Genomic DNA, 14,983 nt, shown 5'->3' on the forward strand with positions numbered 1-14,983 from the left:
TGCGCTGGTGTTAGGAGCAGGGGGCCTGCAAGGTGCTAAGCCTCCACCAGCAGGACTGAACACTTGATTTTTACTTCAATTAAAGGGAGGTGAAACCACCCAGATCCTTCCAGAATTTTTAGCAGCTCCATATAATCAAATGTAAGAAACAAGAGGGTTATTTCAGGTTAACAGAAGCATAAGTAGAGTGGTCCCACCAGAAATAACGTCATCACCTGACAGAAGCCTGTAGATTAAGAGAATCTTGTGCATATTCCCAAGGGCTTCAAGTACCCAATGCCCTGCCCCTCCCAAATGCTGTTGCTTGAAACCTGTTTAATCCACTTAACTGTAGTCTAGATATATCAAATTGCAACCATTTATAAAACCCGAATTAGAAATGATTATCTACTTGGTTTCAATATGTAAAATAATGGTGGTTGTATGTTCCAGCTAATTTCTAACCAAAATGAATGGGAGCTTTCTCACTGGGACAAAATCTGTGTTACTGTTCTAAAGGTCCTACAGTCCTACATGGACAAAGAAAATTAAAAACAAGTAAACCCCCCAAAAGATTAGCATAGTTGTATTTTTCAAGTAAGTGTCCCCCTTATTCCAGCATTTGTTTATACTCTTGATGTCATTAATATGCTGCACTTTTTTACACCAAATAACTCACACTAATAAAATGGAAGCTAAAACCATACATATTTTTCCCATAAAACTCTGGTTTGTGCTGGCTTTTTTGATGTCATCGAGACTTACTGTAAATCAAACCCCTCTAATTTCTTTTTAATAAGAGACTATTAAAACTCCATAAAAGCAACTTTATTTGTAGCAGCAACATCCTGAATACTTCAAGTATTTCTGCTAATTTTAGTTATTACTAAGAAATAATTTTGTTGTGGGCTAAGCTTCTTAAGGAACTTCTACAGAAATAATTATGGATGACATGCTGAAAGGTAGCCAGAACTAAAGAATTCTTGCCAGAGAAGGCTGGAAAGGGTGGCAAAGTTCCCTCCATGGCTCTGTCAGTTCTGGCAGAGCAGCACGCCTGCTTTTACCTGACATACTCTGCAGTCAGACAGGCCAGGGGGTAAATATAGGGAGTAAGAAATGTATGTTGAGCTGGTCTGTGTGCAAAATCCAGTACCCCCGAAAGGAAAAGCAGTCTTTTCTGCAGCTATGGCTATATAGCTGCTATGTCTATACAGCTGCCTTCTGCAGCCATTGCTCTCACAGCGCTTGCACTGGTAGCATAATTATTGAGTATGTCATCCTCAGTTAAGCAAGAATTATAGCATAGATTTTAGCCTTTTTAATACCAACATAAAATATTTTAAAGTAATTATCTTTTAATTTGTTGTACATATCTCAGCTAATTTGTTCTATATATCTGAACAAAGTACAGAGGCCTGTTTTGGCCATACAGAACTGCATCATCACCAGCGCAGGCCTGATGCACTTGTCTCTGCATGGTATCTGAGGCAAAGAGAAAGCTGCAATTGTCTAAGCGGATTTGCTAGCCTGTCCCTTTAGACAGCGCCTCATTTTGTCTTCTCAGAGAAGTGGCTTCAAGGCCTAAATAGGCCGACGTTAAGATTACAGTGTATCCTCCGAACCCCAGGAGGGCATTTCGCCGGGCAGGTAACCAACACGGCTGCCGAGGGATAGCGTTAGTAAGGCACGGGGGCGAAGAAGGGCTCAAGGCGCAAATCGCTTTTTGGCCACCCCTCGCGCAGCCCCTTGCGCGCTGCTCCCCACAGCCGCCGCCGCGAACCCCCGAGCTGGGCTCAGGAGGGCGGCTCCCGCCGCCTGACACCGAGGGGCAGCTCCACATCGGGGCTGCCCACCGAGAGCCGCCCCCTCGGGCACTCTTGAAGCGCCCCCACCCCCGCGACCGCTCCCTCGGAGCCGCGCTCCGCCCTAGGCTCCGCTCCCTCCCGCCCGTCCCGGCCGTGCCGTGGCGCTGACGGGACTTGTAGTTTGTCGGCGCCCGCCCTGCCCAGCGCCGAGCCCGGAGCCGCCCGCTCGAGGACTGCAGGTCCCAGGGAGCAGCGGGCGGGCGCGGTCAGGTGGCGCCCAACATGGCTCCGCCGTGAGCCTGCTGCCGTGCGGGGCTGCGGCCGTGCGGGGCTGCGGCCGCCTGCGGGGCGGCGCCATGCAGAAGATCAAGTCGCTGATGGCCCGGCAGGTGAGCGCAGCGGGGCCGGGCGGGGGACAGCGGTGTGGTGAGGTCCCCTGCTGAGGTGTGGTTGTAGGGGCGCCGGGCCGTGGCACTGTAACACGGCCTTGTGTGGCGTTAAATGCGCCTGGTCGGGAGGAAGGTGCCGGGGTGTATGTGTGTAGGCACAGCCTGAGTGTGCTTCTGTCAGGCCGCTGTGCCCTGCGAGCAGCCATCCCGAGGGTTGTGTCGGGGTGTTCGCCTGGGGGCCAGCCCTGCCGAGGTGCCGAGCCTTGCACAGGGGAGTGTCCGAGTCGCTCGGATGCACGGAGCGTCCTTAAGCGAAGCCTGTTTGCCGTGCGTCTGGGTTTCAGAGCTTAAAAACTGCCGAAGTGTCACCCGCCAGCCCATCGCATGCCCCAGGTGGCTGTAGGAAGCGGTGGCAGAGCCAGGAACTGAACTTTGGTTCTCAGCGCTGTCCCCAGAGCATAGGCAGGAGGCAGGGTTTAAAATGGAGATCGGCGTGGAAGCCCAATTCCCCAAATAACGTTTTGGGCCCCGTACCATTGCCTTGCGATGGATGGGTAACGAGATTTTGGCTGGGGCACTGTTTAGAGCCTTCTTTGACGTTGTAGGTCCTCTATTAAAAGGAGTCAGCCCAGCAGTGAGCGAGCAGCTCTCAGCCTGCTTAGCAGGAGCTTTAGGAAGCCCACCCGGTGTGGAAATGGTGTGGTCTGAAAATGATACATTTTAGGCGATTTTCAGCCTCTGGGGAGGATTAAGGTCCACTCAGCATTCACTAAGTGCAGCTTTTTACTGCTGATGGAAATAAGCTGCCTTTACTGCAGAGTTCTGAGGTGGTTGTGGAAGATTTCATGCGGAGTAGGAGAAGCTGTGGCAGTTCCTTTGGGTTGTCTGTTACCTTGAGTTTCGGATTCACAGCCTTTGGGGGTAGTAACTGGGAAGGGAGGGTGTTTTCAAACAGTGCCCAAGAGAATCTGAGAACCAAAACCAGAATGAAGAGGTTTTGCATACGGGGAAGATGAAACAACTGTGAAGTGACGTAGTGACCATTCATGTGATGAACTTGCAAAACACTGCATCAGTGTCACAGGATAAATGCACACTTTTTTCATTGTAAGCTCATATAGTAATTGCATGGCTCCTTCAGAGAATGCTTTTCAGAGAAAGCATTGGTACCCAGGCCATAAAAGGGGCTTAGAAACAGTGTCATTGGTGTCAAACGGGGAGAATTTGGGGGAAATCTGACTATGACTCAGGGCTCGTGAACTGCCTGGGGTCTCAAGGGAAGGGTAGAGTCAGAACCACATCTGAAACATTAATTTTTAAGTTCACTTCTGCTTAGAAAGATAGAAGAAAATGTACTAAGAAGCATATTCTGTGATATTGCTTCATAAAATGTGTTGCATATTGAACAAACAGATGCTCATCTGGTTACTTGCTTCCAGTACGAAGCTTGTCTAATAGAGCGTATTCTATTTATGTGGTTTCGTGGTTTTAAAGAATAATAATGATATAAAAAAATAATGTTGGTTATGCATCTTTTTTCAGCTTCGTTATGCATATGGAAAATGAGTCCTAATAGTTTTATATGACAAATTGAGAAATCTTCCAACATAACAAAAATATTATAGTTATGCAGCGGGGTAGGTAGCGCTTACCTTGAATTTGATTATTTGATTGCCTTAAACCATTAAGTTTGTGGAACAAAACACATTGTGTTTTTTGGACACATTTGCATTTTTAAACATCTGGGAGTTGGCAGGAGGGTATAAGTGGAGTTTACTAAGGATATTAGTGAACTCTGCTAAAAAGGTACTTACTGCAGCATAAAGCTGGAAGTGCATAGATGTTTGAGGAATATAATTTATATACTGGTGGCCTCAAGGTTTTATAGAATAAGGGCTTAGTCTTCCAGACTTATGTCAGTGTAATTTATTGAAGGACTTGTAGTTTTTTTTTTCTTCAACAACAGGTAAGACTTGGGCAGTTTGCTTGCAAGATATGTAAAGTAATCAACCTTAACTGACTTAAAATTCTTTTAAAGGGTCTAAGAAGTCCTCAGGAGAGTGTCCATGACCTCAGTCCTATTGAAAACTTATGGATTCCTAGTAAGGTATGATGCATGACCTCTTCTCACCACCTTCAGTTTTAAATTTTCATTTTATATTTAAATGACACTTTTTTTTTCTTTGGTCCCAACACTGTATTTCACTGGATTTGCTGCTGTTCTTTTTGATGGTTTTATTTCCTCCTGAATAACTTTTGATTTATTTTTTTTAATGAAAGAATTACAATTTTGAGTCAAAATGAGGGCGCATTAAAATTTATTTCTTGGAACTTTGAAGTTGTCACTGGATGTTGATCTCAATATTTTTAGGTTTCCTGCTGAAATCGGTGTGGAGGGGGAAGAAGGGAAGGAAGTTCTTCTTGTCAGTTAGGAAAGTACATGATATAAGGGTAACCTGCATAGCTCTAGTCTTGGTATTCAGTCTTTTCATGCTTTTGGTGCCATAAGTGTATTTCAGAATTTCACGGATTTCAGCTTCAGCATATGTGATTAACTTCATATTCTACTGTAAATGTTATAGCTTTACAATAATAACAATCACTTCAGTTTTTTATTTGTCTCACTATTCAGATGACGTCCTCGTCTCACAGCTCATGCTGAGTAATCTGTGTATGAGGGAGAAATTGTTACAATATTTGACTGCTAGATGATTCGCAAGACTTACTGTGGATGATACTTATTCTCTTCCCCTAATTTGGACCTTGCCTTTAAGCAATGAGTTATTTAAGCTACTGACTTAAACTGAATTTTGATGCTTTATTTTACATTTGAAAAACCCGTGTTTCTCTGTCTCTACATAAGTACATTGTAATACGATGCTTGTGCTAAGGCAGACAAGAAACTCAATGTTATTCCATGTTTAAAAAATCAAATAACAATCTCTAAATTGGTACATAATATTCTGTTAAACAGTGGCCAATATATTGATTTCAAAGACTCAAAGTATTCAGTTGCAGTGATGTTGAAAGAATTGTCACATCTCCATGGCTCAGATTTCAAAACTGCCAATTCCTGCCACCCACTGGGCATCCGATTTCAAATAGCCTTTTCTGCCAAGTTGACTCTCCAGGTAAAAATAGATGCAGGATATCTCAGTTGGCTCTCTGCTCTGTAATGGTTTGATGTTATGTGTCTGGTAAGCCTACACTTTGTATCATTAACAATGGGAAAACAAATACCTCTCAATTTGCAATTTTGTTGTTAATTTTTGGAAGAGTTCTGGCAGTTGTATGCTGACAACCCTTTGTAACATGAGAACATTATCAGCAACTGTTCTGCAGACAGAATCTCCTGAAAATTAGGAATTCTGTGCTGAAAAGAAATACTGCATCAACATTAGAACTCATCACCTGTTTTTTTTTTTTTTTTCAAAGCTGATAAAATCAGAGTATTATTCTCTTCTGTGCCATAGTATGAAGCTTTTATAATTTTTCATTCTCCTAACATTTGTTCCCTTTCAAAACGTTTTAGGTGAGTGGTTTTAAAAATAAGTGCTATATTAAGAATATATATAAGAATATTCAGATTCTGAATCTGAATATTCTGAGACACTTATGTTAATGCTTTCCTTCTCAACAAGCTATATTCAGTGAACCTCTTGTACAGGTAGCTATTTATCTGATAAAAACATTAGATCAGGTGAATATTGAGTAAAATTACTATGTTTTCATCAGCTTATCTCCTGGCTATGGTCCAAGGCCATATGTTACAGTAACTACTTCCAGCCCTTTCCTTTTAAGAGGAAGGATTAATATTGCCATCCCTCCTTAACTTCGCTAAAACCTTTATCATGTGATTTTACTTTCCAAATGGTAAGGCATCAGATGAGACACTGTAATATTTCTTCTGGACATTGATCCTGACACCATTGCCTGAAAACAGGAATTTTGGGTAGCATGCAGGGGAAAATTTTGTCTGTGTTTTGTGGTGTGAGTAACCATCAAGGAGATTGTGTTTCAGTACTGAGTGGAAGTTGAAAGTCATTGAGCCCTTGGATATAGGTTTTGAACTGAAACTACATTCAAAGTGATAGCAATGTACTGATGTCACAAATCAGAATAACATAATTACAGGATCAAACAGCTTTGCTGGATATAAGCTAATCACTCTCAATAATTATTTTATAGTCATGGACAAGCTTGGTGAAGGGAATTCATTTTTGAATGCGAAAGTAAAGGCAATAAAAAGAAGTGCAGGTTTTTAAAGGCAATGAGTAAAACCATAGTATTAACCATAATATTGCAGGGTGCTTTTTGAAAACGTGTTGCTCTCTGCTGCCACATTTTAATAACATTTTTTGTTCATATCTTGAATAACAAGTCTCAAGCTCGCAAGCCAAATACTGTTTTGATTATAGAATGGTTATGTTGCTACACTTTCATCATCACACTTCCACAGTCATAGTGCTATCCCCAGACTGATTCAGGACAAGTGTTGCTCAAAGTTTCAAATGCTAAGTTAATGTTGTAGGAAGGTGTACAGAATAAAGGACTCCAGAGTCAGCATGAATTATTCAAAAGAGCACAAGCCATTGATAGATAATGATAACTCAAGGGACAAAAGCGTGTCTTTGAAATGGGAACTGTCAAACTAAATTGAAAGTCAAATGGAAAATACAGAGAATGGGGAAAGGAATACATTGATGTTAAAACCCCTCAGGGGAAAGCCAGCAAAATTCTTATGGGTTTTGATATCTGAAACTTACTTTCTGGCCGGTGGCTTGCTGGTAAGCATGTGAAAGTGGAGACTGTGCTCCTCAATTTTGTATTCTCTTTGTTCCTCTTTTTTTTTCCAAACAATGAAATGATTTAACATCTTTATTTTACTGAATACCCCTGAGTGTGTGCACTCATATTACCCATTACTCCTAGTAGGTTCTGCAACTATCTTGAAAAATTCTAGTCTGCTTGCATCATACGAAGACAAATCACCAGCTAACTTGCTTTACTTTCTGTTGTAATACAGAATCATACTACCAACTCAGTAACACAGGGAAATAAAAGTCTACTAGTTTAAGTAAGTGATGGAGTTTGTAGATAAGGTAAATCTCAACAGAAAGGCAAAATTTCTAGAAGAAAGCGTAGCCTGCAGAATGATATCATGTCTTTTTTGGGTTGAGATACCTTATTTCATCTGGGTCGTGATTGTCCTGGGGAACTGTAATTCTTGGCATATCAGTGTCTTTTGGTTGCTGATAATGGCGTGTATTAAGGATGGTATAGAACTGCAGTACTGATTGTTGAACCATTCTGTGATTGTCAGCTTTGTTCTTCCCCAAGCTGATAACAATTCTGTATAGTAGATTCTGTCACAAAAGGTTAAGGTATTTTGTACACTTCGAGTGTGTAGGGTTAATAATGAGATGATTTTGAATTAGGTTATTTTTATCTTGATGATAATCAGCTCATATGCAATACATAGAAATTAGTTGGCTATGTGTCTTATTGTGATAAACAATACTGGAAGTTTATTTTTAATGTTTGTCCTATAGATATAGAAGATATAGATAAAGATTTCTTAGTCTGTTGTGGGTTTCTATTTCCCCAACAATAGCTGTGTGCATTAAGTGGTGTGACTAATGTCTGGTCAGGCCTTGTTATCCTTTGCCTATCAGGAGAATTGTTTCCACAGTGTCATGTTTGTTTTGGTAGAGTGAAGGTTTTTAACAAGTACTCTGTATGCATATTGAAGAATGAAGGATGAAAAGAATGTTCTGGATGTTTCATGTGAAGGACAAGGGACCACCACAGACTTCCCTGTGGGACTTCATTCCATAGCTGTGGATTAGCTAATATATGTTTTATCCTGAGGTGGGTTTATATACATATATATGTATATATATATAATTACACATTATGAGAGGGATATGCAAACATATCTTCTTATCTCTCTATGTAAGAAGTCAAGCAATGCCCTCATCCTAGAGTCTGGGGTGAGCTTTTCTCTTAACACAGGTGTTACCCAAGTTCAGAAGGGAGGGATGGAAACTGAAAGCATGTTCATTGGTGATCTTTTGGCTCATGACAGAGGTAGGGAGGCTGTGTCCAAATGAGTACTAAGCAGACTTGGCCCCTGGCTCTCCTTATAGAGATGTATCAGCTATTGCTGACCTTCAGCTTCTGATTAGGTTAGAAACTTTTTAGATTTTTCTGTCTCGAAGCAGTTTCTATTAACACTATCTTGATCATGAACATTTCTCGGTGTCTGCTTCCTAAGTCTTTCGGTTGATTGTTAGTGGAATGCAGAAGGTGTTTGCTTCAACTTTGTACCAGTAATGCTTCAGTAGCAATGTTGTTTTTCGTGTTGTGTGCAGCTTAGAACAAAAGAGAGAGTGGGAGTATGACACACAGGGAAATAGCTGGGTAAGTCATCTAAAACTTCCTGAACTGCCTTTCAGATGAGTCTGCAATGAAGTGACTCTTCTGAAATACAGTTCAAGTAATTGCTGTAGGCTCCTGGACCCATAAACTTCTATTTCCATACAGCAGGAAGGCAAAACAATGTGAGAAGTTTGTGGATGCAAATACTTTTATTTAGCAACAGTTTCTTCAAATTTCTTCAAAGGTGTTAGACAGACAGTTCTTTGTTTCCACCCCCACACCCTGCCCAGAAACTGTCTTTCACTGATCTGTTTAGGTGGCATTATGTAAGAGAGACCTGGTCCTTAGGGTAGCACTAATCATGGCCTGCAAGAAAGCAAGTTTGGCAGGTTAAATTGTTTTTCAATGAATGAAAGCATGGTCCAAAATAGCATGGAGAGGACAAAAAAAAAAAATAATTCAGAATTCAGAATACTTCTTGAACTTCTGAATTTACATATTAACTTACTGTTAAATGTTTTTTAATGTTTATTTTTTAAACTATTTTTTAAAAGCAGATTTTTCAGTGGCAATAGTTTTGAGGTATAAAATTTTTGAGGTATAAAACTGCCTTGGGGGATGTAATAAAGCTTCTCTATCTGCCTGTATACAGTGTGCAAGTACTGCCTCCACAGTGCTAAATTTGGTCTTCATTGAGGCCCTTGAAACAATGGGCTTCATATTGTAAGCTTTCTTGTATCCCTGATTGAAGGGATGAGGAAAACTGAATATCAGCAAACTAGGCAAGGATTTTTGCTTCCTTCAGTGGTGGGTGAAAAGACTGGCCTTGAGCCTGTTAGTTGTTTGAAACTAGTGGAGCATGATGGACTGGAAGCTGCAATTTACCATGGCATAAAGTCTGGTGTAATTTATATGGGAGCTTAAGTTTATCCTGGAGAGTCATTCTCTCTGGACTGACTGTTCTTCTAGAAAGAATGAACAAGATAAAGAAAAAGCCTGTCCATTTAATAAATATTTCCCTAGGTAGTGCTTTTGTGAGAAACACTGAGATAAATGGTGTTTCTGAGACAGGAGAAGATGGTTTCTGAGTAATTTTTCTAGCCATGCCAACCTCAGCATTATTTTTGTGCTGAAAAATGTGTTATTCTACAAAGATAAAAAGGTCACTGATTAAGGTTCATTGAAATGTCCATATTAAAAACTCCTCCTAATTTATTAATAAGTGCTTCTAAATCTAGATGAAAATGTGTCCATATTAGCCTTCTTAATATATGTTTAGGGGATGTCAGTCAACACTGACTTAAGGCACTGACATATTTCACCAGGATGACAAGATATACATCATCAAGAAATTCAGATTGTTTGAAATCTTTCTTGGATTTTTTTTTCCCTCTTTTTAACAAATGACCATGCCAGGAACTTACAGCCAAACATCCGGGTGATAAATTAGGTGATGCCATTTGCAGTGGTTCAGCTGACAAATTAAGCTGACCCTGTCTTGGATATTTTTTATTTTTAGTTTCTTATAGATAAAGCTCAGTGTACTGTAAAATGTTAAGCTAATTTATAGAGGGGCTCTGTGTTCAGCATAAAGCTGCCATTTGTTAGGAAGCCCAGCAGGAAACACACTTTGTTTGTTGTAGAGGACCGGAACACGTATGGTTAGATGATAGATAGTTGTTTTGTTAGTGAAACTGTTGCAGGAGCAGCCTGCCACTGAATCTGAATGCCAGCATCATCTGCTGATTCATGCGCCCTCGTGTGATGGAAACTTCAAAATCACAAATTAAACAAATGAAAAATACCCCCCGGCGGCTCTTTCAAGAACTTACTCCTTCTCATCCCTTACAGCCTGCTTTCTGCTTCACGTGTCCTCAGTGAGTCTGAAGGGGCTGAGGCGAACAGGAGCTGTCAGGGTGCCCCGTTCCCCTCAGGCCTTCCCGCCCTGGCGCGGCCTCCCCATAAGATGGAGGCCGCTGCCTCCGCCCCCGGCGGGTGGCGCCCGAGCAGCGCGGGGCGGCCTCTGCTTCGGCCCCTTGGCAGCCTGTTTCCTGGGTGGCAGCTGGTTTAGGGCTTTTTTTTTTTTTTTTTTTTTTTTTTTTTTTTTTCCAAGAGAGCTATTTTAGAGGAGCAGCGGCTCTTTTTGATGCTTTAGGAAATTGTTCGCGTGTCGCACCTTGGTTGCATTTATTTGTGTAGGAAAAACAGCACCTTGCTGTGTGGGTGAGATCTCGCTTTTCCTTGTAACGTACGTGCTTTGATGTTACCGAGTGACGTACAAAATGAGGAAGTTTGTGATTGTTCGGTAAATTAATCTCAAATCTGTTGCCTTTAGCTGGTGAAATAAGCTCTTGAGTTCTTGGTGATGGAAATACGGGCACCTTGTCCTACAGTAACGACTAGTGTCAGAGGCTTGCGGTCTTGATGGGACACTTCACTTGGCTGGACCACTTTGTCAGGGTTAAATTCCAATATCAAATAATATGATCACAGCTATATCTTGAATTTCCTTCCCTTCCTTCCTTCTACCCTGAATTTTTCTCTTTTGAATTTTTATTAAAGATTTTTCATTCTTTCAGTGGGAACGGCCCACTTCAGCTTCGAATGTTAGCTGAAAAATCCAGTATGGGAGGATGAGAGGTTCAGATGCTGTTTGTGGTGATAAGTGGGCACAGCTGGGTTCTTGAGAAAACCTTCCACGTGAGATTGTGCCAGGGGGGAGGAGAATGCACATCTTGAATATTAGCTGTCACAAAGCTGTTGGTGCCTGGCTGTTTAGACCACCCCACTAGTTGGAGAAAAACCTGTAATGTGTTAATATTTTGCAAACAAAGCAGATCTGTTATGGTTTTGCCTATTTAAAAAAAAAAAAAAAAAAAAAGTCAAGTGTTTAATGGCATGTCTCTTATCAAAATTACCAAAGAGAATTCAGAGAGCTAAATTGAATAGTTACACATTTGTAGTGACACTGTCAACCTTAGGTTTACAAAGGTAGTTCTTCAGGTTAAAACATTAAAAAATACATAAATCAGATTTTAGTTTTTACTTTTTTTTTTTTTTTTTAATGAAAAATTCTACAGCATGTGAAGCTTCAGGAGAAAAACTGTGGACTCATCATGCACTTATGCTGCAAATAAATACCGAGGAAGAAATGTTTAGGTAATCTGTGACAATGAAGCTTGCACTGTTCTTTGAAAAGTTTTGACTGTCTTGCTGTTTGTAATGAGAAATAAAAGCTTCAGTGTATAGATCTTTCTATTCTCAAGAAATTATTGCTTCTTGTACTAAAGTTCTTAATGACTTTCAAAAAATACTCGTATTGGTAAGCATTGTTCCTTCTATTACGTCATGGAAATCATCCTTTTTTGTTTTGTGAAGGAGGAGCTCAGAGAATCACGGGAAGAACCAACTGATCCTCAAGCTCAGCAAGAAATAATTAATAGTATTGAAGAAGTTTATTTTTCCAATGATTCCTTTGATATTGTGAAGTATGAATTAGAGGTAAGTTGCCATTATAAAAGAAAAGGCAGTAATATAACCAAACATGAAGGTCAAAAGTCAGCTTCTTTCAACAATCCATTTTTCATTTGTTTCTTATATCCTGAAGTAATGCAAAACAGTGTGGATTTTGTTTTGTTTTCTGTTGCCCCTCCCCATGCCCAAATCTTCTTGCAGTAGTATGGAGCTTCCAACCTATGGTATTAGTATAGAGTCTCTTATTTTAACGTGATAGAATTAATATCAGGCCTGATGTGCTAACATATACTTAGAACTTTAAACTACTATGAAAAAGTCCAAATAATTGGAGGAAGAAATGTCTATTCTATATTTGGGGTATTTTTTTAAACAGATGGAATTAATGGACTGAGAAATGAATAGTTTCAATGACTAGGGGCTTGTGTATGTACATGTATGTTTTAAAATGGGGTAACTTTGAGGAAATTATGATATGCTTTTTAACACTGATTAATTGCAGTATCCATTATTTGAATGCAAATTAGATTGCAGAAGCAGTAAGAATGTTTCTTTAATTAAAATAATTGGTTAGCGAATACTACATATGTATTTTATGTACTTTAACTTCTCACTGAATTTTATTTGTTGTTCACATTCAGAGGCTTCCTCCAGTACTTAGTCTTCAAGAACTGGAAGAGTACAGAGACAAATTAAAACAACAGCAAGCTGCTGTAAGTAAAGGTGTTTATTACACTGTCAGATAGGTTTTTTTTTTAATTGTCTATAACTGTAGGTTGAAGTGAAAATGTTTTTTACTTTTTCAAAAAAAAACAAACATTTTTTGCTTTAATATTGTTGTGTGCTTTTGTAATGGAAAATCGTATAAATATAAGTGATAAGTATTGTAAAAATGATCAAATGGGCTTTTTATAAAGAAACTTTATTTTTAGTTCAGTTTTTCCAATATATTGGAAGAAATAAAATGCTCAACACAGCACTTAATAGTGCTGTAGAATCCCTTTTTTGAGAGACCTTTGGGAATGTAAAACATAAAATGTTTAAAGTAAAACTAACCTCTTTCTTTATAGTCCGTATTTTTACCTTGTTTTTCATTTGCTGGTTTATTTTTTTTTTTAGTTGTCCCCAAGTGTTTCTACTGAGTACTGCTATATACTTATGAAGTGAAATAATGAGTAATATCTGTAATTTATGGGGGAATCAGAGCTGCAGCTCCTGAAAGGTATTTGTTACTTTTCAGGCTTTTTTTAATACATTAAATATTTTTTTTTTTTTTTTTTTTCTCTGAAAGATGAACAGGAAATTAATGTATTAGCTGGCATTTGGAGAGTACCTGCAAATAACAGTATTAATCCTAACTCACATCTTTAAATGGATGAAATGTACATCAGAAAATATTGAACCAATAACAATACACAACAAACAAGTTCTTTTGGCCAAAGATGTTTTTTCCCAGAATAAACCTGTGAAATTTTATGAGCTATTAGTGAGAAGTTGGGCAAATGAAAATTCTATGTTCATTACCAAGAGGTGCTGAGCTTAAGAGGACATCTGGTGGTGACCTGTTTTAGCAAGCAAATACACTCAAGGCTGAGAGTCAACTTTGTAGGGGTATGCTGAATAATCCCAATACCTGTTATCAATGTCTTGGCCATTCTGCATGCACAGTGGGAAACAGCATGGGCGTAGTTTCAGTGCATGGCTGCTTCTGAGACGTGAACTGGAAAGTACGTGTACCTGACAAATAATAGAGGAGAGAACTGAGCATATTTCCCAGGAAATACGGCCCATATGTGTCTTTCTAAACTATTAGATACGGTACTCAAGAAGTCTGCTTTTGAAATAGAATAAATACTGTATTTTTCAGTTCAGTGGCTGAATCTATAGCTGACATAGGAATTTACAATAGTGATTTAGAGAGAATTCCAACTTTTAAATTCCTATTGCACAAAATACTCAAATGACAGTGAATTATTTGTAATAGAGCTCTGATCTTCTCACTGGCTCATATCATCTGCTTTTGCACTGCTGATTTTGGTCATGTCTTTGTTTCACCAAAGACTCCATGTTTTCTGTAGTTTCTCCATTCCATTACAATTTTCAATTCCATTTACAGATTCCAAGCCAATCAATACTTATTTAATACGTGTATCATGACAGCTTCAATTTGAGTAGTCATCTGGGTACAAATAATTTGAATTAGGAAGCTTTTTGCTGTACATCTGTTTGGCTTCATTTTAATTAATAGGCTGATCTATACAGCTGTATTTTTTTCGTTCAGGAGACAAAATACTTTTTCCTAATGTGGCTAGAAAAAAGAAAATTGTTTTCTCATCCCCTCAAAAAACATTGCAGTTTGCATGCATTGATAATTGCAGCTGCTTTCAGCAGCCATATTCATTGCTAGTTGGCTGCATTTCTGAACTACAAAGGTTAAGAATTAAAAAATAAAACAGCACAGCAGTACAGAAGCTGCCAAAAGCAGGGGGACAATATGGAAATGAATGTAATAACATGGTATATGATGGTTCATTCAAAAGAAAGAGAAGAGAAAGCTCAGAAAAGTACTATCAGTAAGTTCAAGCAAACAACAAAAATGGCTGTGGCAGATGGTTGACAGTGTTTAGGTTTTTATTGGTATTAGGTAATCAAGAACTTGCGAAATGACAACAAAAATAGTGAAAAGTGAAAATGAAATGCATCGTCTTTTATTAATGTGTACTGCTTAATGAATCCCTTTAGCAGTGAAGAATCAAGCTGTTAGATTTGTGCTAGAGGCGTGAATGGGTAACAAGTATATGCCTTTTGTAAAGTTTTCACATATATAAGGCTAGATCATAGAAGAGATTGAAAAGAAGGAGTGAAAATTTCCATAGGATGTGGACTGTGTATAGAGCAAAACTTCTTGAGAGCCCCAAGATCATGTAGACTCACGTAGCTTTTGGCTTCATAACA

The 14,983-nt window shown here is 39.3% G+C and overlaps 1 protein-coding gene across 1 annotated transcript in view; it reads left to right on the forward strand.

Annotated features, from left to right (window-relative positions):
- The first annotated feature begins 2,009 nt into the window (after positions 1–2,009).
- The window catches only part of VPS50 (VPS50 subunit of EARP/GARPII complex), a 76,516-nt gene continuing 63,542 nt past the window's right edge, over positions 2,010–14,983 (forward strand). The window contains exons 1-4 of the mRNA XM_035318715.1: positions 2,010–2,173; positions 4,212–4,280; positions 11,933–12,055; positions 12,670–12,741. Coding sequence (XP_035174606.1) covers positions 2,141–2,173; positions 4,212–4,280; positions 11,933–12,055; positions 12,670–12,741 — 297 coding nt within the window. The 5' untranslated portion in view covers positions 2,010–2,140. The remainder of the gene's footprint in view (positions 2,174–4,211; positions 4,281–11,932; positions 12,056–12,669; positions 12,742–14,983) is intronic.

This window comes from Oxyura jamaicensis, chromosome 2, assembly GCF_011077185.1.
Source record: "Oxyura jamaicensis isolate SHBP4307 breed ruddy duck chromosome 2, BPBGC_Ojam_1.0, whole genome shotgun sequence".
NCBI classification, from domain to species: Eukaryota; Metazoa; Chordata; class Aves; order Anseriformes; family Anatidae; genus Oxyura; species Oxyura jamaicensis.